This window comes from Mustela nivalis (genome assembly GCF_964662115.1).
Source record: "Mustela nivalis genome assembly, chromosome: 12".
In the NCBI taxonomy this organism is placed as follows: domain Eukaryota; kingdom Metazoa; phylum Chordata; class Mammalia; order Carnivora; family Mustelidae; genus Mustela; species Mustela nivalis.
Genome location: NC_139031.1, coordinates 100,474,760 through 100,501,925, shown reverse-complemented (window position 1 = coordinate 100,501,925; position 27,166 = coordinate 100,474,760). Strand labels below are relative to the sequence as shown.

At 48.9% G+C, this 27,166-nt stretch overlaps 1 protein-coding gene across 6 annotated transcripts in view; it reads right to left on the bottom strand.

Annotated features, from left to right (window-relative positions):
- Window positions 1-430: 430 nt before the first annotated feature.
- The window catches only part of GLI3 (GLI family zinc finger 3), a 266,798-nt gene continuing 240,062 nt past the window's right edge, over window positions 431-27,166 (bottom strand). For 5 of the 6 annotated variants that reach the window (XM_082692494.1, XM_082692492.1, XM_082692490.1 and 2 more), the window contains exons 11-15: window positions 18,902-19,051; window positions 17,637-17,801; window positions 12,113-12,403; window positions 7,284-7,614; window positions 431-6,217 (exon numbers count right to left, since the gene is read on the bottom strand). In XM_082692494.1, the coding sequence (XP_082548620.1) occupies window positions 3,888-6,217; window positions 7,284-7,614; window positions 12,113-12,403; window positions 17,637-17,801; window positions 18,902-19,051 (3,267 nt within the window). In that variant the 3' untranslated portion in view covers window positions 431-3,887. The remainder of the gene's footprint in view (window positions 6,218-7,283; window positions 7,615-12,112; window positions 12,404-17,636; window positions 17,802-18,901; window positions 19,052-27,166) is intronic. The other variant, XM_082692495.1, reaches the window with a different exon arrangement.

The following is a 27,166-nucleotide window of genomic DNA, read 5'->3' as shown; positions in this document are numbered from 1 at the left end:
TCCTGTGAACGGTATTATACCCTATATCCTTTGAAAGGAGAGGATAATTTATAGAAGAGAAACAAGCTCAGTTGTTAGACACTGAACCATATTCACACTCCTTCCCCAGAGTTTGGCAAAATGATGAAATTAAGAAAAACAATTAGGGTTACAACTGGTGTGCCTCCCAGGTGCACACCCCGAGGTCGCCACCAGCAGCCGCACCAGCTCTTATTCTCAGCCTTGGGGACAAGGAATCTGAGTCTGGGGTAGAAGTGCAGCTCAGCTTGCATATGGCCCATGGGGGAAGGGCTGGGGAGGGCGGGGAGGAGAGGGTAAGCGTGGGGGGAGCGGGCTCTGAGTCCCAGTGCGTCCCAGTGCCAGCTCTGTAGTTTTCCCAAGGCAGCACCTTTCCGTTTAGCTAGGGATCGAATAAACAACCCCGGAACAATTTCAGTACAAAGCGTTTTTTATTGACATTGTAAGAAACATTGTTCTTTCTTTTTGTTACAAAAGGACTAGGTGGTTCCGAAAGCAAAAGTAGAGTTCACGTGTGGCGGGACTGCGGCCCTGGGCATGAGGTGGGCACGGGGGCATCGCACGCGGAGAGGGGGCATCGCACGGCTGCAGGCTGATCCGAGAAGGCCCAGAGCCGGCCACATCCGAACACTATGCCTACAATACTTAAATGTATTTACATGTGTTTCTTTTAAAAAAGGATTACACATTTTATTTTTTTTTTAAAAATCTAAAAAAGGTGAAAAAAATGAACTCGTCTTTTCTTTTACACGTTTGCGGGATACACAACAGTAACTTGTCCGAAGAGAACATCCTCCATCAGTTCAAACAACACGGGAAACCAGGTACAAGACGGCGGACTCTGCTCGGATCGCGAGCGCGCTCGGGGGGCCCCGGAGCGCGCACCCCCGCGCGGCGATCGGGCAACAGGGGCTGGTCCCTCGCATCGACAAGATCAACAGAAAATAAGGCACATACATCGCAAGAATCACAACTCTGCGGCTCGAGGGGACGAGCCAACGTATGAGGAGCAGGGGCAGTCTCACTAGCTCTTTAGGAAATAAAACAGTTTAACGAATAAAAACACGGTTCACACGGATGTTCAACAGGAGAAGCAGGCACGAGCCTGCATTGAGAAGTAAGGGGGGACACTCGTGAGTCGCTGCGGTCTCCTTCAGCAGGGAGGGTCAGAGACATGGGGAGGAGGCTGGCGGCTGGAGAATGGGGGTGCGTCCTGCCAGAGGAGAAGCCAAGTCTATAGACAGAAGGCTTCCAAGTGGCCCCAACAGACCTTCCTTCCACTGACCTTCGGGGCGCATCGCAGCGCTGGGGAAAAGTACACTCCCCTCCTCCCTCTCCCCTCTTCCCCATCTTTCTGAGATTTCCACAGACAGAAGCCAAGGGCTGCGCTGAAGTAGGTCTATCTCTGCAAACCTAAGGGCGGGAGGAAGAAAAGCAAGCATGGAAAGGTAAAGAATGGTAGCCACGCGGAGAATCCCCTGAATCACCACAGGGCAAAGCAGAGACCCAGGATGACAACGGTCCTCCCCCACGGTGGCCAGTTGCCGTCTGTCCTTCCATGGAGGGCAGGCGAGGTAGGAATTTAGGGTCACTGAGAAGTGCAGGTCACATCTGGGAGTTTGACCGGGGAGGGACTCTGATGGAGGAGGAGGGCAGGGTGGTGCCAGGGGCCGCCGTCCTCACTCAGTGGCTGCAGAACGCCTAGGTCCCAAGCTTGGAAACCAAGAACAGGGTCAGGTCAAACCGTGAGAGCATGTAAGGTAAGATTAGGATGTAGTGATTCTGCTTTTTGTGGAAAAAAGAGATTCGGGGAGTGGACCACTGATTTTGTGACCGGGTCATGGACTGGTTTGAGGAACACAGAAAAAGCCTGGCTCTTTTTTGTTGCTCAGATCCATTGAGCTCAGATCAGTAGCTGTCTTTCGCTTTTGGGCTCTGTTCCAAAGCAGATGCATCCTTGGACTTAAGAGCAGGTGCTGGTTGTGGGAGGGCAGCAGGAGAAGTCTCGGCACCCTTCCCAGTGGTTTCAGGAACATTCCGCTGAAAACAAACCCAACTTTCTCAGCCACAAAGTTCCAAAGGGCAAATTTCCCTCCACGCTGAGATTCTTGGTCCAAAGGAGAGATCATGGATATGAGAAAAATGGGCTGGTTCTAACATTTTTTCCTATTGTCTAATGTTTTATTTTACTTGACTCGTCTAATATGAATTTAAATGGCAGGAATAAAGGGGGCAAAAAGCCACACAACTGACTCATGAGTCACTTTGGCTAAATCCAACTTCCAGGGTCAATGGGATGAAACAGAGAAGGTAGTCCGAGGTGTTAATATTTTATTTATAATAGTTTACACGTTTTGGAATGTAAAATGTTGGATAATCCATGTACTCTGTACACACATAGTATGTCTTTTATGTGTATCAGCTGCACATGGGAAGTAGCTGCGCTTTTTTAGTCTTTAAATGTTTTAATCCCAAACAAAAATACCAATTAAGTCCACGTGAAGGACTGAGTGCATAGAACATTTAACTTCTTAACCAGATGCCTTGTTTAATAGAGAAGGTGTAAGAAAAGGCATCCACTCAGCCACTGACCATCTTCCCTAGCACTTACAAACACTAACAATGGTTAAAGTGATTTATTCCAAATGTCATTGTATGTCAGCTTTTTCCTTTACAACTGTTATAAATCCCTTAAAATAGGACACTTAGAATAGAAATACTCCTTTGCTACAGTGGAATGAAGGTATGTTAATGAAATAGCCTGCCACTGGGTCTTTTAAATACTTAAATACTTAGAACTATATATAATCAATTCTCAGTTATCTATGATAATGAGTGAAGAGATGGAACTATAATCAACAAACACAGCAAACCCACAAATGTTCCCCACACTATCTCTACCCAGTAGCTTCACTCTACAATCTACCTAACTTCTTGCCAGAACGGATGGAAGCTGCCAACCCACCACCCTTCCCTTCTCTCCCTGGAGCGCGGAGCAACACTGAATAGTTGTGGAGACGGAGGGCGGAGAGGCAGTGTGGATAACTGGGAAGTGAGCACATAGATGCACCTGCCCTGAGCGCACAAAGGGACAGGAGGAATTCTAAACCCCAACCGTGAGCAAACGAGTGTTTATCTGCCAGAGTCCCAAATTCCTGCTTGCATGCAACCCTGACCTGAACAGGAATGGGGAGTGCGTCAAAAATTGGCTATGCCTGCTACAGCACACCCACAAAGGATTCTTAAATTCACTATCCATATTCTGGTTTTTGTGCCCAATGTGGGAATTACCAAAACAAACAAAAACAAACAAACACCATCAAAACCAAAAAGCAAAAACAAAAAACACCCAAAAAACACCCAAGAAAACAAAAAACAAAAAGAAACACAGAGCACATGTAAGGGAAAATTTTAAAAGCTGTAAGTGTAACCCCTTGGTCAAAAGCACACCAACTCCTATTTCCTTTGAGTAACAGAGAGACACATCAAAACTCTCGTATGAGAAACACATCGACTCTCGCATGACTTCTCTTCGAAAAGAACGTGCACATCACACATTTACACTGTTTACTAAAAGGGGGGGGGGCTTGCAGTTAAAAAAAAAAATAAAGGAAACCAAGAGGATGGTTTGAGTGTCACAATACTGATTCAAAACTGAAATGGAAGACAGTTTCTCCCTAGAATACTTTAGGGTTGTTCAGAGTCCTTTTCCATAAAAGGAATATACTTGAAACACATCCCAGTTAGGTGAGATGAGATTGCTAAAATACATACAGAACTAAAACAAAAAACAAACCGGCCAAAACCCGAGTCCATTTCATCTTAAACTCCTAAAGTTTCACGTTGGTTGGCAGCCTTTTCCCTATTGCCTACTGCATCACTGCAAGGAATTTGCTTTCTTCCGCGAGGGAGGTCAGCAAAGAGCTCATGTCCCCGATGGCCATGTTGGTGGTGCTCACGGACAGCGCGGGCAGCGGGAGGGATGCGCGCGGGGTGGTGAGGCGGGAGGAGCTGTAGGAAAGGTTCTGAATGATGCTGGGGCTCAGGGCTCCAGACATCAGGCTGGCGTGGTCCCCGTCGTCGATGATAGCATCAAAATCAATCTGCACCCCTTCCAGGTCATGGCTGTCGAGGCTGTCCACTGTGCTTGTCACCTGGTTAGCACCTGGGGAGAGTAATTCCGAGTTTTCGGCGCTGGCCCCCTGGAGCAGGCAGTTGGCTTCTGAAATGGAGAATGAACCAGTTTTCATGTCTTGCTGACTGAAGCCAACGGTTTGGTCATAGAACTGACCAGAGTAACTCTGTGGGTTCGAACAGAGCGGATGGGGCTGCCCTTGTATCTCCATCTTGATGCCGTTCACCCTACAGGCCTGACTCGTGTCGCTGAGCTGTCCCTGCTGCAGAGCGAGGCTGCCCCTCAGCGCGGCCTGGCGTCTGCTGCCCCCGAAGCCCGCACAGGGCTGGTAGCCCCTGGCGGCTGCCAAGCCCGACGACTGGCTGCCCTGGCAGGGGGGCCCCGGCAGGCCGCTCTCTGGCCCCTGATAGATGTTGACATGTGAGGTAGCGCTGACCTGCTCTAGCACCTGCTGACCGGCGCGGCCCACCCCTTGGTGGTCGTTGAGCAGCTGATGGGACAGGTACCCCTGGCCCACCAGGTCTTGGGGTGCCATGCCATTCACAGCGCTGCCCGCTGACTCATGGGGCACCACCGACAGGCCAAAATCTGGCTGGCTCCCGTTCCCCGGCACCGTGGTGCCTTTCAGCTTTGCCGCCTGAATCCCGGCACCACAGGCCCCGTCCAGCAGGCCGGGGGCTGCGAGCGGCCTGTTGAGGCAGTTCCCATACTGCTGGGTCTTGTAGGGCTGTTCGTGGAAGGTGTTCCCGCTGGTGCCCGGTCCGCCACTGTGGCTCGTTAAGTGCTCGGGGCCGCCGTAGGAGCTGCCGTGCTCCACGAGGGTCGGGTACCCCCCAGCAGGGCCGACCCCGTTCCTTAAGGGATTCTGCGGGTGAACACCCATGTTGGCGTTGGCGTAGAAGCCGAAGGCTCGAGCCTGCTGCGCCGCCGACCGCTGGCCACACTTCACCTTGGACGAGCACAGGTCGGCGCTGCCAGAGCTGACCTCATTCCACTGAATGGGCAGGTCGGATTTGCTGGCTTCAGGGCAAGGCTGCTCCAGCGGCCGGTACTGCTGGCCGGCGTGGCTGTCGGGCAGCCCGGGGGGCTCGAAGTCTCCACGCCCACTCCCCAGGCCGGGCCCATGGGGCCCTTTGCCATCATCAGAGACGGCGCTTTGGAAGGGCTGTTCATACCCCGCCTGGTTCTGGGCATTTAAATACTGCACCACGTCGTCGGGCAGGAAGTCCTCCTCGTTCAGGCTCACGTCCGCGTCCATGGTCAGGGACTCCAGGGTGACGTTCTCCGTAATGCTCGGAGGGCAGGGGGACGCCGCGAAGTGGCGCGGCTGGCCGCCCTCCGGCCGCGTGTAGTTCTGGAGCACTAAGTTGCGTTTCTCCAGGGAGGCGGGCAGTGCCGGAGGGTTGAAGCCGTGGAGGCTGCCGAAGCGCGGCACCCGGGGCAGCGAGAGGCTCTCGGACACCGTCCTCACCGGGTCGCTGGCCCGCCTCACGCCGTTGCCCAGCGCGTCGGCCGGCAGCAGAGGGCGGCGGCCATAGCTGTGCGCGCCCCCGTCGCTGCACCTCCGCGGGGGGTGCACGGGAGGCAGGGCCCCCGCGGGCTCCCGGCCGTCCCCAAGCAGGGCCATCCGGGTCTTCAGGCTCATCCTCTCCATGTTGGGCAGCGGGGTGGGGGGCGGCCCGCCGGTGGCCGCCGCGTACTTGGCTTTCAGGCGGTACTGCTGTGCCGGCGTGAGGCTGAGCAGGCTGGGCAGCCCGTCCCCCTGGCTGGCCTCGCTGGACCTGCGCGAGGCGTCGGTGGAGATGGGGTCGTAGGAGTCGGCCACGCTCACGTTCTGGGGCCGGCCCTCGGCCTGGGACGCCTCGCTGGACCTGCGGCTGGAGAAGCAGGGGGAGATGCCGGAGGAGCGGCGGCTGCTCAGGTAGGCGGAGCTGATGGTGCTGGTGCTGCTGTCCCTCCGGTTGAGCATGTTCAGCATGGTGATGTCCACACCCACAAGGTCGCTTCTGTTCGGGAGGAGAGTCAAGGGCCCGCCCAGACTGCAGCTGGTACTGGCCTGCGTGCCTGCAGAGAGAGGGTGGAGAGACGCGCGTTCATTTCGGGAGGGCGGGAAACCCGTCAGGTGCAGGGTGGGGTGAAACTAGTTTTGGTTTCCCCGGCCATGTGCAGAGTCTGCCACAGCCCCCAGCCTCTGCTGCGTGTCCCCAAAGGAACAGTGAAGGAGTGGGTGCGGCTGCGTACCAAGAAACTTTATTTGCGAGTGGGTGGGAAAGTTTGCAGACCCCTGGCTTCAACAGAGCAGTAGACACAGCCTGGATCACTTAAGCTCCTTCACAGGTGTAGGGTACAGTGCTCTGGGGACAGGCAAGTCCAAAGCCAAAGGCATTCCCAGAGTGTCCTATCTACTTGGGGCTTCCTCTGACATCCCCTGAAGGTGGAGGACATTTGGGTCGGTGGGTGGGAGCTTCACCCTGAGGATATAGTCTGGGCATTCAGTGCCCTCTCAGAAGCAAAACCTGACATGGGTTTGGGGCTGCAAATGCGCAAGGCTGCCTGGCCTGCCTTGACCTGGGGACATGTCAGTCAAGGTGGCTGCTGATCTCCCCGGTGCCGATGGGAAACCAGATGGCCGTGCTAACCCAGATGCCACTGCTGGAGGGACCTCCTCAGCCCCATCCAACAGTTCTGATCTCACCGTGAGAACAGAAGTCCTACATTATTATCCCCTTACAAACTGCTTTTAAAACATGGCCTCGGGGCACCTGGGTGGCTCAGTGGGTTAAAGCCTCTGCTTTTGACTCAGGTCATGGTCCCAGGGTCCTGGGATGGAGCCCCGCATCGGGCTCTGCTCAGCAGGGAGCCTGCTTCCCTTCCTCTCTCTGCCTGCCTCTCTGCCTACTTGTGATCTGTCAAATAAATAAATAAAAAATCCTTAAAAAAAAAAAAAAACAAACAAACAATAAAAACATGGCCTCTCCAGAGAGGCCACACTGATGGGTGTGGTGACAGTGTAATTTTAGGACCAGGAGACACACCAGTACACACCAAGCCAGGTTCTTCCCACTGCGGCCTGGATGTACAAACAGAACGGAGAGCCTGGAGCCGAGGTGAGAGGGCACATGGGACTCACCATTTCCTATGAGAGGAGAGACTGCAGGGGCTTTGGGGGGTAGAACGGGGTTCAGTCGTGGAAGCATTCCATTCACTTGTTTGAGCCTTTCTAGTTTTACGTGCTCCATCCATTTGGTCCCTGCCGGGTTCCTCCTGGCTTGCAAGGCGAGGGCGGTGGTTGCAGTGGAAATGGTCGAGTCCATGATTGGGGTTTCGTCAATGGCCCCGAGGTCTCCCACACCACCTCCATCGGTCAGAGGAAGCTCGAGCCCACTGTTGGAAAAGTTGCTGATGGGGGACTGTTGGCTGCTGCATGAAGACTGACCACCAGGGCTTGGCTGAGATGTCTGCTGGGGTCAAGAGCAAAGCAAAGAGGTGTAACTGGGAAGAAGAAAGCAAAGGAAGCCAAAAACGAGGGCTCATACAGACCCTAGACCTCCAGGGTGCTCCAGAGGTGCAGTGAGGGGAGCTGTGTGCCGGTGAATGGAAGCGGCCTCTCACGATCTAGGGGCTGATGGGATACCCAGCAGATGTGTGGTGGGGGCAATGGAAGCGGGGAATGCTGAATGGGGCTGGGGGCAGTGACTGGCATGATACCAGCCACGGGATCCTTCCCCAGATGCCAGCTCTGCAAACAAGCTTCCTCAGCTCTAATCCCACTTGCACGACTTGACTTGACCCTTTGGGCAAAAGACTCAGTCACTCTAAACCTCAGTTTCCTTATCTACAAAATGGGGACAACTTACTTATCTTTGGGACTGTGGCGGGAATTAAGTGTGAGGCCCAGAGAGGCCACGAAATAGACAAAGACCTGGGAAACAGTTCCCATTCAGCTCCGAGGGCATTCGCAGTTCATCTTATCCCAGGTGGCTTTAGTCCACAGGCTTGTTCTGCTTGGCTCTAGCAGGTGCGGGAGATGGGTACTTGAGGGGCACACTAGGTCCTCTCCCATGAGACCCTCTCTGAGCTGCTCAGGGCTAGTTGCTCAAGCTCTCTGTAACCTCCCCCACTTCTGTCTACACTTGCCTGCTCCACAGAACCCCAGCAAGGCTGTGCATAAAGACAGCTGCAAGAAATGCTCCAAGTTACAGCCATCTGAGTCTGGAATAATCTTCCCATTCCCCTAAAGTGCCCTAGCATTTCTCTGGGAGAATCAGGCAATGTTTCCCTCATCACCACTGTGTGGACTGTATAAGCCAGTTCTGCAACTAGAGAGAAACCTGAGCCAGTACACAGGCTCTCCATCAGGGAAAGGACCCCCCCCCCTCAGCCCCAGGGCTCCTGGAGATGGGGAATGAGGGAGAACTGGTCCTCAGATCTGGGGGGGGGGGTCACCCTATAAAATGGCCCTCAATGACCAGTCTGCACAGCTTAGAACTGCTCTATCTTAAATTCCATTGATAGATATACAGGATAACCCCTTTTTTGTGGATAAGAAAACTGACGTTCAGAGAAGTTCAGTGATTGCCCAAAGTCACAAATTCACAAGGTCAGTGCTAAGACCAACCTAAACTCCCTGCCCAGCACCATTTCCATCTCCCCACAGAGGCTTCTCCAGCGTTACTGGGACAACTAGAAGCTGCCAGCAGCCCCAAGAACAAATTCTCCTGGGAGAGAGAACCACACACACTCAGTTATGGAGCCCCACTGTTGTCCCAGTGGGGTACACAGGGGTTTTAGGAAGGGGTTTTAGGCATAGGGCTTCTCAGCAGAGCCCATCACACTCGTTTCGCAACCACACTAAGTACAGCCAAGCAAATGAAGACGTCCTAAGTGAATGCCATGTGATACACCAGATTTGTCCCGGGCAACCAAGCAGAGCCAAATGAGATACACAAATCTGATGGGGACTTTGGGAAGCCTGGCTCGTGTTTTGCTTTGGCAGAATCCTGGAGGGCCAGGCCACCTGCTCCTTCCCAAGGGACTTGGAGCATCCAGGATTTCGAGGTCTTTGACTCTTGGACTGTCAGCTCAGAGTGTGTGCAGGTGAATCCGTGTGTGTGTGTGTCTGTGTATGTGTCTATGTGTATGCACACACACACCATAGACTCAAGCCTCTAACAGGGCACAGAAGGAGGCAAAAAGGCCTTTAAGACCAGAGAATCGCTCAGAGGAGCTCAGACCCTTCGACACAGATTAACTGGGAACAACAATATATCCAGATCACCCTCAAAGAGGGAGGACACCCGTCTGGTCCCAGAATGAGTTTACATGCATCAGTTCGATAATGTGATAGTGTTTGAGAACATCTGCTTGGTCGGCCGGCCGTGATTTGTTATGAAAACCTAGACAAACAGAACAATGAATTTCACCATCTGACTCCACATTTCCACATGCTGAATGTTCAAAACACATTGCTTCTACATTTGAAACATAGCTGAGTACTGTTCACTACCAAAGATACCACAAAGCACAAAAATGAAAAATCAAATGCACAGAAGTGAAACGTTAAAACAAACACAAAACAAAAAGAGCAGAGAAGCCAAAATTCCCTCACCTTATTACCCACTGTCCTTAGGAAGTGAGAACAAGACATTTAGGAGCATTACACAGAAGAGATGTGGAATTAATAAGAAAAAAGAAGAAAGAATTTAATTCATAGCACGATGATCAAGAATACATTTTTAAAGAAAGAATATTAGAAATGTAAATCTCATATGCATTAGTAAATGTCTACAAAACGATCTACTTATATTTATATGGGTATGGATATATACAGACAGAATAGTCCCGTGTACGAAATCAGATGAATTTATTAGCCTTCCCTATAACATATAGAGCCTTGTCTCAAGGCTCTCTATGGTCCCTTCCAGTGTATGTTTCTAGGATTTCATTGCTTTATAAAATAGTTCACATCTTGGGGCATCTCAGATGTCACTGAACCAAATAACTATACATTCTTATTTCTACCAATTTTCTTCTTAAATAATGGGTCTTTGGAGAGGAAATGACACGTTTTCTTGAGCTAGGGATGTACATTAAAGGTACAAGAGGCTCTGGGTCCTTAGGATGTCCGAAGAACATAAATCATTGTCTTTTGATGACATAATCTAGGAGACTACAAATTCATTTTCCTTGTTTCATTAAACACCTGGGGATAAACTGTTGAATGTTCTGCACGTTGTACCGGTAGACTTTATTTTAGGAAACAGATATGCGATCCCCCGCAAAAGTATGCACAACACCACTTATGAACTGATTAACATTAACGTACAGTGATGAGTCGTAAGACATACATCACCTTTTGACTAAGGTGCTTTTTATTTTTATCATAGTTTATTTTTTGATATTTATTTTTCTTTCTTTTTTTTCCTCCCTTCCTTCCCTTCCTTCTTGTGTTCCTTCCCTCCTCCTTCCTTCCTCTCTCTCTCTTTCTTTCTAAAAGCAAACTACAGGTACCCACTGGCAACTCATGATAAATCTGGACAATTTCTTGGTGTTATTTTGGCTACACTTAATGTCACTCTCTAAAACTCTTAAACTCAGCAAGTCATTAAAATTCAACCAATCATTAAATTCCATTCGGTCAACTCCAAAATTGTACGTGGGCGTCATTTCCTCTCCATACGTACTGCTGCGTGGTGACATCACTCAGGAACTCATAGGATGTCCATCCAATTGCTGGACTTTTCGGATTTTAAGAAGACACTTTGCGAAACAGAGTATAGCGATGCCTGCCTGACCAGTCGTGTGCATCTGGAAATCCAAGCCCACGACTTCTATCGGGTATGTTTCCTCTGTACACAGAGTAGCCAGATGAGACCCCAGCACATTGGCAGAGCTGACCCCGTGACACATGCCGCCAGACACAATTGTACCAAAGCTTTCCCAATAGCTACTCCTTTCATTCTTCCCCTTGCCTTTCTTACAGGTTTAGATGTTTTGTATGGCATAGACTTAGGGGGAAAAAAATCAAGAGCAGTTTGAAAGAAACTGCAGCTGTAGCATGATCCCTGTGTCCGTCTGGTGACCGCTAAGTCCCCAGACCAGAATGATTTCTCCTGATGACAGCTTTCTGGTGCTTCCTTTGCTCCTCACCTCTATGGTTCGGGCTCCACTGCTAAAATGGTCTCCAGTCTATCAAGCCCATCCCTAGCCTGACCCTAGAGCTGGCTTTTCTAAAAATCAGCCGGGCATGTCATTCACCATCACCAGTAAAATAGAACCCCTTTTCCTCCTCACTCCTTTTCATTCCTGCACATCGTCCTGGACCACTACCACCCCCCCACCCTCCACCCCCACCGCTGGCTCCTGCTGCAATGTCAGGCCTGCACCTCCCCCACTTTGAGAGCTGAACTTGAGACCCACCCACACCCCCTTTCCTATCACATCCTCAAGTGCACAGGTGGTCTGTTCCCTTCTCAAATGCTCTCACACGCACTTGTGGGAAAAACCCATCATGCAGAGTTCTAGTATTTGCTTTTTGGTGGTCTGTCTAGCCCACGGGACTATAAACACCTAAAGAATAGGGATTGTGCTTATTTATTTCGGAGTTACCAGGGAAAAGCACGATGCAAAATATGCATTTATAGAAAGCCTGAAGGGCTTTCTCCATTACAGGTCTACTGGAAATGTAGTCAGTCATGCCGTTCTTTCTATCTGCCCTGATGTGCTATGGTTCCAGACTGATTTTTAAAAAGTTAGGAAACTCTGATGCTCTTTTCTGAGTTACTCTATGCCGATTAACCTTAAGTAAGGAATCTGGGTCTCTGAGCTCCTGACCCCTTCAATCAGGGAGTCCAGTGCAATGAGGAACTGGGTGGTCTAGTCTGTCCTCATGCCCTCGTTGACTTTTTAAAATAACCTAGGATGGCTTGGGGACCAGCAGAAGGAAAGCGAGTGACATACCATGGGCTTCTCTGCCTTGACTGCTTTCACTTGGAGGCATTCTTCCCGCTTTGAGGTAGTGTGGCTGAGGTCCTTCTGCTCCCCAAGGGCTCCCTGAGTCTGCCGGCCGGGCGACCGGGACTGTGAATGGCTGCCGGAATCGCGGGGCGGGGGGGGCCGAGGATGTATGTCCCCACGCTGCTTCTTGGTGACGTGAGCCTCTGGGCCGTGCACTGTCTTCACGTGCTTCCGGAGGGAACTCGGGTCTGTGTAGCGCTTCGTGCAGCCTGGGATTTTGCACACATATGGTTTCTGCCAAAAGCCCCACGAATGAAATAAGAAATTGTTACCAAAGCGCTCGCGCCCCAGCCCAACAGTCTCACGGACGCACACCGCAGCTTTCACTCTTTCAAAGCACCTCCGCAAAGCTGGGAGGTTTTCAGACACCTCTCGATGCTAAGGGTTTAATAAGGTCATTTGAGGGAGAGACAAACCATGAGAGACTGTGGACTCTGAGAAACAAACTGAGGGTTTTAGAGCAGAGGAGGTGGGGGGTTGGGTGAGCCTGGTGGTGGTTAATAAGGAGGGCACGGATTGCATGGAGCTCTGGGTGTGGCGCATAAACAATGAATTCTGGAATACTGAAAAGAAATAAAATAAAATGAAAAAAAAAAGGGGCCATTTGAACACTGTTCAGGGCCTGCGAATTTGGCTTTAATAGACTGTTATTGGGGCGCCTGGGTGGTTCAGTGGGTTAAGCCGCTACCTTCGGCTCAGGTCATGATCCAAGCGTCCTGGGATCGAGTCCCACATCGGGCTTCTTGCTCAGCGGGGAGCCTGCTTCTCCCTCTGCCTCTGCCTGCCTCTCTGCCTGCTTGTGCTCTCTCTCTGACAAATAAACAAAAAATCTTAAAAAAAAAATAGACTGTTATTTTAAAAGATGCTCAAGGACAGCTGCAAATGTGCAGATCGCCTGTATGTTCTTGGAAACATTTATCCTATAAGTAAGAAGAAGGCCCCTGGTGTCAGGGTAGCTGCTCAGTAGGTATTTGAAGGTGACAGTGAAGACAATGACAATGATGGTGACAACTGCAGAAGGAGTCTCACGCACACATCACCTCATCAGAACGCCATGTGCCTCTGGGAGAGGTCGTGTGAAGACATTTCTTAGGGATGTCCTGGTTTTCTGATCAAAAATCACTATACCCTTTGTGAAAATGTGCACATAAGCATGTAAAAAATAATTGCCTACAGCCTCTTCTGTGTTAGAGATCATTAAAATACATCCACTGGGGTCATGCTGCAACTGTGTGGGATGTTCAGGACTCAGAATATCCAGAACCTTCCTGATTCTCAAAGTCGCAAAGCCCTGTCTGACCGTCTGTGAACACTCACTCACAAACTGAGAAGGGCTGGTGGTTGGTGTCCTAGAAAGGAGGGTGCCTGTCTGGGTCTGCCCCTGAGTGCCAAAGCCTGTGAAGGATTCCATGTTCCATGTGGGCCTGTGATCAAACCTACAAACGCAGTCATTAAAAATTCTACGGATGCTTACAGCTAAATTATTTACTCAAATCACAGAATCGCTGGCATTTACTCATGACCAACATCAAAACTGGGATTTTGTTTACCTGGCTTGAAATATAATATATTCGTGACTCCTTCCAAGAATACGTATCTACGTAGACCAGAAGATGAGCTATTAGGTTAGCGACAGTCATCAAAAGCATGATTAGTATAATGTACCCATTATATTAAAAAAAAAAGCTGCCCTGTCTTATAGAATGTATGTGTCTAAAAGATGCTTTTTCACTAAAAGCCCAAGAACAGACTGAGTGCTACAGAAAATGATGAAATGTCCTAATGTAGAGAAGACTCCGAAAATTATCCCGAGAGACTTCACCTCCAAATTTGAGATTCTTTTGGGGAGAATTGATTCCCATTAACTATGAATTACTTCTATTCAGGGGCTGCTGTGATTTGCAGCCCATATATAATGAAACGAGCGCATCGACTTCTATGCATTAGGGACAGAAGAATGGATCCAGCCATGAGTGGCCATTACCTTGCAGCGTCTGACATGGGCCCTACGCCTGCTCACCATGCTGCTGGGACAGGCCGCGCCATCCGCAGGCACACTGGGATGCACAGCGCAGGCGTTCGTCGGTGGGCTGGGGGCAGGGCGTGCAGGGGGAGAGCGCCAAGTCATGCCAGTGTTTCGCGTCTGAGCCGCTGCTCTTCCCACAAGTATATGCATGTGTCCACGCTGGGTTAGCCTGGACGTGAGGACACAGCTAGAGGTGGAAGGTCTTTGCGTGTGACCAGTGACTGAAATGCTAGAACTGTCGGCAGGGATAAATGCTGTCAGTCTCCCTGAGTTACCTGTGTCTCCTGTCCTAGATGTTCGACTTTTGCCATGGTCGTTTCCTTTTTGACTCACCCAATGGAAGGGTACTTTGTGAAAGAGACTGCTGCATTTTTCACTTGACTTTGTAGCATTTATCCAACTACAGTTCTCAATGAATGTGTAACAGTCCCCACTATAGGCAAGACTCTGAGAACATCAAGTTATAAGCTGCAGGATTTAATATCTGGGGTTATAAAAAGTGCAGGAAAAATAAGAAAGCCTGTAATTATCACCAGTCCCAAATATGAATGCCCCCGAAGGGTATGGATGGAGGACAATCATTTTTCAGTTGGGGTAACTGTGGGAGGCATCGGTTTCTACGTTGTTACATCTGGGTATAACACCCAGCTCCTGGGGTCTAAAGGTTAAATGAGACAATGTATAAAATGCTCACCACAATGTGTTTGTTGCACAGAGTAATTAATCAGTGAACAGAACTTTATTACCAGGGGGCTTTGTAGCTGGGTCCTGAAAGAAAACCAAGATTCTGAGGGATAAAAGTGAAGGTAAGTGGATGTAAAATGTAAAGCCAGGGTCTAGAGGCAGGAGCGTTTCATGCCTGCGGGTGAGGCTGTCCAGTTCCATGCATGTCCACAGAGGTAAGAGGTCAAGCTTGGAAGGGCAGGCATGGGCTGGATGCCAGCAGGTATAGACCCAGAGAGTTTAAAATTTCCCTCTAGGAAAGAGGAGGCCATTGGAACATTCTGGAGAGGGAGACACACTGAGTCCAAGCTCAAGGATTCTTGCATAGCATGGCTCTGGGGGGACATGAGCTGTGTGGTCTCAAGTCGGGATCCCTGGCAGAGGCCACTGCTGTGGCCCCAAATGGGTGAGGCAGCCTAAGGGTGTAGCGGGAATGCCAGACTGGCTTCCTGAATGGGAAAAATGCCCCTCTTGTTCGAGTTCACAGTATTCTGTTCCATACCTCAACAGCAGAGCATGTGCCCCCTAACTAGCTCTCGATATTTGTTTGGGGCAATGAATGAAAGTACAAATAAGAGAGAGCCAATAAATGAAAGAGGATATCTAGATTTATCATGGACCGGCTCCTGACACAAATCTAGATTCTAAATTTTGGTGGAACTGAAGTTGTCCGTCATTCCTCTAGAGGGCCAAAGCCTTGTGCGGTCAAGGTGGCTAACTGAGTTTCTATACGCTGCTCAACCCTGGTGAAAGGTATGATCGAACAGTGTTTCGTTTAATCTCATATTGGATAAACGCTCAGACAAAGCTACACTCTTGACCTCCCAGAATTGGACAAGCTCAACTCTAGTGTATTTAAAAGCAAATAGCTGTGCACATAATTTAAGTCCCTAAGCAAGACAAAAAGCTGAGTAAGTGTGTGTGTATGTGTGCACTGCTAATCCCAACCCCTCCTTTGCCCCAATTTCTCCACAGCAACAGGAGGGAAACTTGGCCTAAAAATCTATAGGAGTGAATACCTCCGAGATGTCTAGTCCTAACTGTACTTAAATACATGGAGTGCAGTTAAATGTATTAATTCAATTTAATTCTAACTTAATCAAATCCTCAAAAACATTTTATATTGAGATATATTCCACATATCATAAAAAACCCTTTTAAATTGCACAATTCAATGACATTTAGTACTTCCACAATCTTATGCAACTGTCTCCACTTATCAGTCAGATTCCAGAATATTTCCAATGTCCCCAGAAGAAATCCTGTATGTATTAGGAGTCACCCTAGTCCCTTCCCTCAGCCTCTGGCAAACGGCTAATCTGTTTTCCATCTCTATGGCTTCACCTAGACTCCCTAAAACTTTGCACCAAACAAGAACAGCAGATTACACTGTAACCACTGTACATAGTACAGGCATTTTTGACATTAAAAAATGGAGATAAGGCATCTCCTCTAAAGCCTTCCTGCAACAGCTGATTGATAATAAGAGGTTCCAGATGACGGATGTCTCCTCATTCCACCACAGCCCTTCTAAAAAGTGTCTGTACGTGTGGACCTGCACATGTGAGCTGAAGTATGAGTGTTTTTAAGAAAAGCGTGGCTCCTTCCATTAGAGATGTGTTTGCTCTGTCCCCGAGAGCTGAAGGGACACTTGGAGAGGACCTTAAAGCCAATGGTCCCTGAGCTGCTAACCCAGGTCAAATGTGTCTTCTCTCACACATGTCAAGCAAACCGATGACCTCCTTAGCCAGAGCAGAACTATGTCTCACATTAACACAGTCTGGCCCAAAATCCTACTTCTACGCAAAATGCGGGGAGATTTTCCTGTTCATCTCTGGACTCATTCTAGAGAAGCCTTCACAGAGGAACCCGAACTTTGAGCTCGACCTTAGTCAAAGAGAAACTGGAGGCCTGCAGGCAGATGTGCCTTAAAACACAGGCCAAATCATTTGCTATCATCTTCATTCTTCATGCTGTTCTGAACTTCTGGAGGGTAACTGTGGACAGAACAGCTCCCAAGAGCCTTTGGAAATGAGAATGCCTGGAAATCCTGTTTGGCCAACGTCGGTGGCCTGTAAAGGCCTTTTTGGCTAGACTGCATTGGAAGATACCGCCTGGAGAAAGCAAGGAAAGGTGGGCGTCTATCCTGGCTGCTTACCAGGTCATTCTCCGCATGGATTCACGCTATTCCGGGCAGAGCAAGTGGGTGGGATGCCAAAGTGAAATGCTCCTACTGGGGAATGCTCAGGTGGCTCAGTCGGTTAAGTGTCTGCTTTTGGTTCAGGTCATGATCCCAGGGTCCTCGGACTGAGGCCCGCATTGGGGTCCTTGCTTGGCGGGGAGCCTGCTTCTCCCTCTCCCACTCCCCCTGCTTGTGCTATCTCTCTCTCTCTGACAAATAAATAAAATATTTTTTAAAAAATGCTCTTACTGTTTGACCAGTAGGTGGCAGTTCTGAACAAGGCGAAACCTGCTTGCCAAGGGTTTGAGGTCCCCACCCCCCCAGGTCTACATTGCTCACCAGACCAGGCCCATTTGCAGTCAGCCCCAGGGGTGGAGGCTCCAGGCCCTGACCTGCAGCCCAGCGCCCACTCCTGCCGGGAAGGCCAAGAGGAAATGAAACAGAATGGGCCTGGTCTCCATGTGCATTGCCTGCGAGGGTTCTCTGCTACCACCCTGAGCTCTGGGCCCAAACAGCGCCTCGTGGGGGAGCCTCACCTCATTGGAATGCGTCCTGTTTTGGTGCTTGGCGCGATCCGAGGCATTCGAGAAAGCCTTGTTGCAGCCTTCGTGCTCACAGACGTACGGTTTCTCTCCAGTGTGAGATCTCAAGTGCGTTTTCAAGTTTTCTAGTCTCGAGTAGGCCTTTGTGCAACCTTCAAACTGAGGACAACAGGTAAATCTGCATCACTCCACACAGTATGGGCTTAGGCCTAACACTCCCCCAAAGTTGATGAAAGACTGACATTTCGAGGGTCAGCAGCTTTTCAAAACCAAGGAACAAAAGTCCACTAAACTCTGCATTTACTGGGATTCAGATGGGGCTCAGTGCTGTTGAAGAGACAGCATTTTCAAGGTTACTAAAAAGTCCTGGAGGTTTCTTTCTTTCTTTCTTTCTTTTTTAATAGACCACTCAATGTGGACAATGGGTTTCATTATCTGCTCACTGATCTCCTCAAATTCCCACTGATTTTAGATTCAGCACAAAGTTCACTAATATGGCTTTGGGTCCATACAAAGGCATGGAATTTGATCATGTTTGTAAAGAGCCTTTAAGATGTAAAGCGCAGGGCTGAGCAGTGCCCAGTGCTCCTGGAGGCCCCTGTGTGAAAGGAGGCTTAGTCCCAGCCTTCTTGTGTGTCTACACCGGGCCATGGAGATGGACTAGGAAGGCAAAGGAAAACTCTGAAGTCACGTGGGTTCTGGTTTTAAAAGTGAGCTTATGGGTTTTAAGTCAAAGTTGGCACGTCTCTCTGCCCTCCGTGTCTTCCAGCGTGACGGGCATTTCTGCTGGGGCAGACATGCAGTCCATGCGCTCATTCCTAGTGCCCACCAGTGGATCCCAGCTGCCTCCGCCCACCCACGGCTCCACTGTCCAATGTGGTAGCCGTGTGCCCCTGGGGGCTGTTTATATCTACATTTAAAAAAATTAAATGAAAGTACAATAATCAATTCCTTGTTTGCTCTGGCCAGGTATCCAAAACCCCCACGGGGCCCACAGGGTCCCCGGCTACCTTATTGGACAGTGCAGGTCAGAGCGCTTCTGCTGTCCCCCAAAGTGTGGTTGTCACGGCTCCTTCTCCACTTCTGTCTTCCCCCGCAATTCCAGACCCCCTCTCAGACCTCTCTGCATTCATCACAGCGCCCGGCTCCTCCCACCACCGGGCGTTCCCCGCCCCCTGGGTCCTGCGGGGGAGCCGAGCCCCACCCTGACAAGCGCCCCGTCAGGGGCCCCACGCCCACGGCCCACACCGTGTACTCACAGTGCATTTGTGAGGCTTCTCCCCCGTGTGCCGCCTCATGTGCACCACCAGCATGTACTGGGCTTTGAAGGGCTTCTGCTCTCTCGAGCAATCCAACCACCGACACACGAACTCCTTCTTCTCACCGTGAATGTGGTCGTTGTTTATATGCTGGGGTGGGGACAAAAGAAAGGGAGAGCACATGGGAATGCAGGACTCATTTCTGAAGGCGACAGAAGGGAGGGCAAAAGGCCTCCCAACCCTCAGCCCTAAGGAAGGTATGATAACTTGAAATACAGATGGTGGGTTTTTTGTTGTTGTTGTTGTTGTTGTTGTTGTTTTGGGTTTTTTTTTTTTTTTTTTTAGTTTTTTAGTTTTAGGTGTCTTAAACAAATTTGCCCTTAGTAATCATGCACCTGTATTTTGTGGTGCTATTTGGAGGCAGCGTGTTGGCCAAGAAGAGGGGAGGCGGGACATGGGGTGAGCCCACGCTCCTCGCTGGGCCTCTGCCTTTTTCACCTGCCCAGTGGGGGTCAAGGTCAACAGAGCACAGGGGAGCTCCCATGCACTCCGGGCCTCCAGTTAGAACTACAGCTGTGATCTCAGGAAGGGAACATGCACACCCATGCACACACGTGTGCCCGCACACGCATTGTTCCCTGACAGGAGCAGCAAAAACCCAAGGAAGCACTTTCCTGAACTACACTTTAGCTCCAATCAGTGGGATTTTTGTTTCTCAGATGATAATCACAGACAAAAGAAACAAATACTGAAGAGGACCAGGAGACCAGTGAAAAGCTTTAGTGTCTGGTTCACAGCCTTCTTGTACAAAATACAGTGATGGCTTACCTAGGCTCGAACGTTATACCCAGCTTTATAGAACCCTCTTAACTCCATTTCTAAAGTGAAGATGAATTTTTCTGAATGTCTCATTCATTCAAAGTTTTAGAACCATTTTTTATATAGTTCCTTGGGTGGGGAGTCATACCTCAACTGTCCTACAACAGGAAGACACAAAGAACCCTAGAGAAACGCCTGAGGAAGAGAGGGTTCTCACCTCGGATCAAATTTAAGTCAATTTCAGTACGATGATTATGTGACTTAAATGTCCATTTAGTTACTGAAGAAGTCAGGGTCCTGGGTGGGTCCTGTTGGTTTTATTCTGTGGTTTCCTTACCCCACATTCTATTTGCCTTAATTTAAGCCTCTTGTAAGCACTTCTCAAGTGTACGTAGAAACACACCACACATGAGTCCGTTCGATAAGAGAAAGCCCCCTTTGGGTTCCATGTACTGTGTGGTCATGACAGAATGTTTAAAGACTTTCTTGTTCAGGCTCTGGTTCCTGAGTAGTGGTCTCTGGGGGCCTGCAGGTTAGAGTCTGCCCTCAGCTGGCCTTACCCTGTTCCTCCAGAGGGCGGATAAAATGACTTTTGCTCTGCCTTCTGGACTTGAACACTGGGTGAGGGCGGAGAAAGGCAGTGCCTGTGACCTCCCCACTCCTTGAGCATCTGTTGCTGATCACACAAATCCATCCCATAAAAACTGCCCTTGGTTCACTCTTCCCCGAGGTACTGGAAATAACCTCCTTGGATTGCCAAGGACACGGAGGAAGAGGAAGGCGGGAGGAGCTGGAAACCAGAGTTAGAACGAGGCTGAGTCTACTAGAGGACAGGACCCATATCTTCTCGTTTCAGAGTCTCAGCAAGTGGCCGGGGTCCCTGGTATCTGGCGGGTCCTCAGTACATATTTGCGATTGGACTGGACTCAGGTGGTAGACTGAACTTTCACTGGACAAAAGGGATTGAACTTGATGCTTCTGCTTGTCTTGACTTCGTTTCATTTCACCTAGTGTCCATACAAGATGATTTTAACGTAACGTGTTCTATGACTTTATGACGATACACTATCGAGAACTCCAAAGGATTTGAGTGATACCCAAACATGAACCCCACCTTGCTGGGAACACCGGGTGATCATATTGTTTTTGCTCCACACACACACTTCCTGAAGAGAGCTGAGTGCTTGTTATCCAATATCCCTAGGTCTCTGAGAGGAGAAGGTGCGATTCCCCAAGTAGGAGCTAGAATTTCTAATTTTCTGAGTGGATGTTGCATTGAGCAGAGTCTCACATTTTCTAGAAACACTTTTTTTTTTTCTCATTGATGAATAAATGCTTACTGCACAGTATGTGATGGCAACACTCTATTCAGTATTTACTGAAATACTGAATAATAAACAGTATTTACTCTGTTCAGCATTATACCGAGATCCTCTCCACTCCAAGCCCCATGCTGTGGAACCAGCTGGACATGCTTCCTGCCCTAAGGAACGGACAATCTATCAATAATGCCTGAAATGACTATACAATTCCAGTTGTGATCAGTGTTGTGAAAGGAAGAAGGTTTTCTAAAAATAATGAACAAGGGGTCTCAAATCCATGTGGCGCATGGAAGAGCAGGGTCAACTTCTTCAATGAAGGGGCACTCATGGTAGGACCTGAGCGACACGTGGAGACCCACCAAGTGTGCAGATAAGAGAGGTTGTGTGGAGAATGGGTCCCCGTGGCCAAAAAGCTAGACCCATGGGACAGAACCCGCTGCCTTTGAGGAACAGGATGAGGAACTCGCGCGGAAGGGTAGATGGGTCAAGCAGACACAGGAGGCATCCAGCAAGGAGCTGACAAGAGAGCCATAACTGAAAGACCCCATTTCCTATTTGTCTACTTCATCAGTGCTCACTGACCTTGGCCTCTGGGACAATGTCTGAAAGGGCCAGGCATGCCATGTCGATCAGCCGGCGGATCTCCCATGGGGAGAGATGCAGAAGAACCTGGGCTAGCCAGGAAGACCAGCCTCGCTTCCAGAAAGGTTAGTATCGGGGGTGGGGGGTCTTCCCTCTTGACCCCCATACAGCAGAAAGCAGTTCCGTCTAATAGGCTTTTGTAATTCTCTGAAACTGCTCTTGAGTACAAAGTTGGATTGAGACCACGAGTTATTTTTTTTGAAATGACATTCTACCCCCTCGGCCGGTGGGAACCAGGTCCAAGGGCTGAGCACAAGATGTAATCCATTATTCTAAAGAAACACGAAAATGTCCCTCTGCCTACTCGGGTAGTTCAAATGCACTGTAGGCTTGATGCAGTTCCTGACGCTGGATTGCAAGAGAAAATTAAAATTCTAAGAAATCGATTGTATCTGTCCTTGTGTCCTAAACGTTTACTTTTCTTTCACAAGCTGCTTGGACCTCTGCAAGGAGGCGGACCCTACACTCCAGCGGAAAGATCGTGGGATGGACATTGGAAGACGCCTCCCAGACCGAGTTCTGATGAGCTCTGCATCTCCTACTCGAAACTTAATTTTCTCTTCTGTTAAATCCCAGTGATCAACTAGATCAGGTATCGGCAAACTTTTTCTGTAAAAAGCCAGACAGAAACTATTTTAGGCTCTGCTGGCCAGAAGGTCGTAGGTACTCAAACTTGGCCTCCATTTTAGGCAAACAGTCACAGACCATGTGTAAATGAATGGGTGCTGCTGTTTATCTTTGAGGCTGAACATTTCACATGTCAAGAAATAGTCTTAAGATTTTGTTTTCCTTCCCCAACCATTTCAAACTGTAGAAACCATTTCTTCACTCAGGGGCTGTGCAAAGGCAAGCAGGGGTCCAGAGCTGGCCTGTGGGCCATCAGTTTGCTCACCCCTGGCTAAGTGATTTCGCTTTCCTTCTTAGGCTGCAGAGTCCCTGACTTTCTTGGTCAGGCTGGTCAAGCCTGAGGAAGTTAAATTAGAGAGGGAGGTTTCAGCACCGGGGTAAAGACAAAAACCACAGAAGGAAGAAAAGTCGGGATCCTGGCTAAATAAGGGGAGGGAGGGAGGCCAGACAGAGCCCCCCACCCCTGCAGTGTGCTTCTAGGACCCAGTGGTGGGTTGTGATCCCCCCGAGTCCCAGGTAACTAAGAAGACAGACACACAGTGAATTCTCAGCATTCCACCAACAGAGTTCTCCCACGTGAAGCTAGCCTGAAATTCAATGGGCGTGTGTTTATTTGTGGTTTCACTGAACATTTGACTCCCTAGCAGTGAAAACGTTAATCAAATATATAAATAATTTAATTGGAGGGAAAATAATGCATGATTAAAGTCCAAACTAATCCAACACAAAGATATGCAATTTGCCACCGGCCCGAATTCCAGAAAGAGATAGATGGTGCAAATTACAGTGCGGCAAGCCAGCTCCCTCGGCGGGGCTCTCAGAACTCTCCCTCCTGAGCAAACGGGGCAGGGATGCCAGGACTGCACCACTCTCTCAGGAAGGCCCAGTCCCCCCGCACAGCTGCTCCAGGATTTCCTCCTACAAGCAGGACTGGAAGCATCTGCCTTGGGAAACTCCTGGCTCATGGAGCAAATACAATCTCTCAGGTGCCCACAGCAAACCAACAAAGTTGCTGTGTCCCCAGCGGGATGGGTCTGCAGCCAGGTGAGCCAGGACCCCACATTCCCATCCTTCTGCTCTCCGAGGTGCCCCATGGGCACCAGGGGTGGGGAGAGGTCTGTCTGCTGGCCTTGCCACTGCTGTGGGAAGGAAGACCTAAGGGAAAATGGGGGAAAGGCAGGTTCCTGTCACCACCACCATGGAAGAAGCAATGGCTTTCGCTAAGCGAATCAGAATCCTTTCTTCTTGTGTCCTTAACTGCTAACCTTTGGATGAAGTACACATGTGCGGTCCATCAGCCCTGGATGTCGGTGGCTCTCCAAGCAAAGCTGCTGTTCAAGCACCCTCATGTCACCCTTGCCTTCGGGCAGATTCCCAGCCGATTCCTACTCAGAAAGTACAAGTTTTCACGATGTGGAAGCACCCTCCATTGGGGCAAGTTCCTCAGAGGAGAAGTGACAGTAGGGCTCCAGGGGAGCGTGGAAGCCCTGCACATATGTCCCCGTGCAAACTGGGCTCGAGGGGAGCGTGGAAGCCCTGTACATACATCTCCATGCAAATGGGGCTCAAGGGAAGCATGGAAGACTTGCACACACATCCCCATGCAAACTCAGCTCAAAGGCAGCACACCAGTCAGTAGACAAACACCTTGATGATCAAAGTCAGTTCACTCCCCAAATCAGACAGCAACCTTCCAGGCAGAAGGTACATTCCTCCCGCTGCTGTAATGAAACTTCTACTGTCAAGCACACACTAAAACCAGGGAAGGCGGGACACGTAAAACTTCAGACTCAGCCCTTGCCACGATCTCCGCACGACTCCCCTGTGCACAGGCGTCACACACCCGTCTTGCTGTCAGTTCCCACTGTTTCTCAGACAACAGAGTTTGTCACCCATATAAAAGGTTTCTACAAAGCACCCTGACAAGTTTTTCGCAGTGGGAGGTCCAAAGACCGTGGTCTTCAGTGGCACGGTGCTCAAGGACCTAAGATCTGTCTCGGCACAAACACCCATGTGCGTATGTGCACGCAAACACACACGTGTCCGCACACGTACTACTGTTTGACAGAAAAGGAAGCACACTGGGAGAGGAGTGTATTTCATACATGAATGCTTGAGACACTGAACCTGCATTATGGGCGTGAAGCCTACAGATGGTCGTTGGATCCTCGGTTTTATTTCTGCCTCATCCCTTCGCTACCTTTCTTTGTATCTTAACCCATAAACACGCTGCTATTTGATGCCGTGATTTTATTTTAAAACTGAAGGAAATCAAGCCGAAACCTTGCCTTCTCAGGAACTTGCAACACTTGATGCTTTCTAAATCTTTTCACACTGCTGCCAGCTGAGCTCAGAAACCAGGCTCGAGTCCGTGAATATGTTTTGTAGAATTCAATAATTTATAACTTTTAAGGACGGGCTGAGAGTGTATGTTGAGAAAACCTCCTATTGTGACAGTGGATAGGATACAACCAAGTAAACAGTTTTAAGTAACCTCAATTTTCAGTTTGCTCCCTGATGTCATATTATCTGTTTACTGCAGTTGACCCTTGAACAACACCGGAGTTGGGATGCCGACACCCTGCACACCAAGACATGTGCAAGCAAGTTTGACTCCTCATAAACTTAACTATTAACCTACCATGGACCAGAAGCCTTACTAATAATAGTAATAGCCAATCAGCACATATTTTGTATCTTATGTGTACTGTATACTGTGTTCTTACAATAGAGTTAGCTGGAAAAAAAGAAAATCATAAGGAAGAGGGTGCCGGGGGTGCTCAGTAGGTCAAACCTCTGCCTTTGGCTCAGGTCATGATCCCAGGGTCCTGGGATCGAGTCCCGCATCGGGCTCCCTGTTCAGCCTGCTTCTCCCTCTGCCCTTCATCCTGTTGTACTCTCTCTCAAATAAATAAATAAATAAATAAATCCTTTAAAAAAAGAAAATCATAAGGAAAACACATTTACAGTGTTCTGTTGTATTTACGGAAAACAATCCACATATAGGTGGACCCATGTAGTTCTAACCCATGTTGTTCAAGAGTCACCTGTACTATCTCTTAGTAGTCCAAAACAGAAAGAGGAAAAATAATTTATAAGGGATTAAAGTTTCATATGTACATTAAAGCTGATTTGAGAGAGAAACTGACATTGTTTGCCTATAAGAAACTACACAAGAATCCTTCAAAACTTTCCATCCGAAAGGAGGCCTACTGCTTCTTTTAGTATGTATGTATTTGAGAGAGAGAATGAGAAAGAGAGAGCCTGAGAGGGGGAGGGTCAAAGGGAGAAGCAGGTGCCCGCTGAGCTGGGAGCCAGATGTGGGACTCGATCCTAGGACTCTGAGATAACCACCTGAGCAGGACGGCAGATGCTTAACTGACGGAGCCACCCAGACCACCCAGCATGTGCCTTCTTGTTGTGGGTATTTAATTCATGTGCCATTTCTGAAAAGTTGTACAAGTTTCATGACACAGATTCTATTAGGGGCACACCATGTTTAAATTCCTAACCGCTTCACCAGGCAGAAGCAGGAAAAAGCAGCAACCACAGACGATCAGGGCTGAAACTGGCCTTTTATCTCTAATAGGTACTTGAATTTTAGATAAATAAAATAACTGAAAGGGTTTTCTTGGCACCATCAATTGTCCCAACGGTGTTTACAATGTGACACTTGCTGTGGGAAAGATCTCCCTAAAGACTCCCCAACACAACTGCTTGAATCTCTCTGGCTTATAAAATATCCAGGCACCACCTTTCTTTCAGTTTTCTGATACAGGAAAATATCAAAAGGACTCCAGACTTGGGGTACAAAACATCATTCTCTTCATAAAAATAAAATATTTTCTTCTTTCTGGTCTGTGAAAATTAAGAATTCGGTGGACACAAAGAGCAAAAATCTGCTTCCTGGGTCAGAAGGAATAAATAAATAGATCCCTCTAACAGGGAATCAGATTTTTGTGTCTAGGTACAAATCGACAAAACTACTTCCTTTCACGGGTAAGAAAGACGAAGTTCTCTGAGAAGGTAACTGTGGAACAGAGGGCTTCATAGTTTGGATTTATTTATTTATTTATTTATTTATTTATTTTTAAAGATTTTATTTATTTATCACAAGCAGGCAGAGAGGCAGGCAGAGAGAGATGACACGCAGGCTCCCTGCTAAGCAGAGAGCCCGAGCAGGACTTAATCCCAGGACCCTGGGATCATGACCTGAGCCAAAGGGAGAGGCTTTAATGCACTGAGCCATGCAGGTGCCCCCATGGTTTGGATTTAGAGAATGGATATTACCTCAGCCTTGCCCCACCCCTGGCCTGACCACAGCGTGCTCCGTGGAAGAAGGCAGCCACCAAAGGACACAAATTGTGTGATTCCATTTATACAAAGGCCCACCGTAGGCAAGTCTAGATAAGGAGGTAGACTAGACTAGACTAGTGGTTCCCTGGATCTGAGAAGAGTCTGGGAGGCGGGCTTTCTTTTGGGGGCAGTGAAGATGTTGTAAATTTGGTTGAAGGGATTATTGCATAGCTCTGTGTAGACACAGAGGGTAGACTTTAAATGGGTGTATCACATGAGTTTCTGAGGTATGACGGTTAAAGTGATCACCTCACACGTGGTATCTAGATTATATGTCAGTAAGGATTGTCCCCCTCTCCCATCCTCCCCCCCCCAAAAAAAAAGAAAGAACCATGGAAGTGTACATCTGACCCTTGAACAACATGGGTTTGAACTGCATGGGTCCATGTATCTGCAGATTTTTTTTTTACAGTACATTATTATAAATGTGTTTTCTCTCCCTATGACTTTCTTTATAACATTTTTCCCTGGCTTATTTTGTTGTGAGAATACAGTAAAT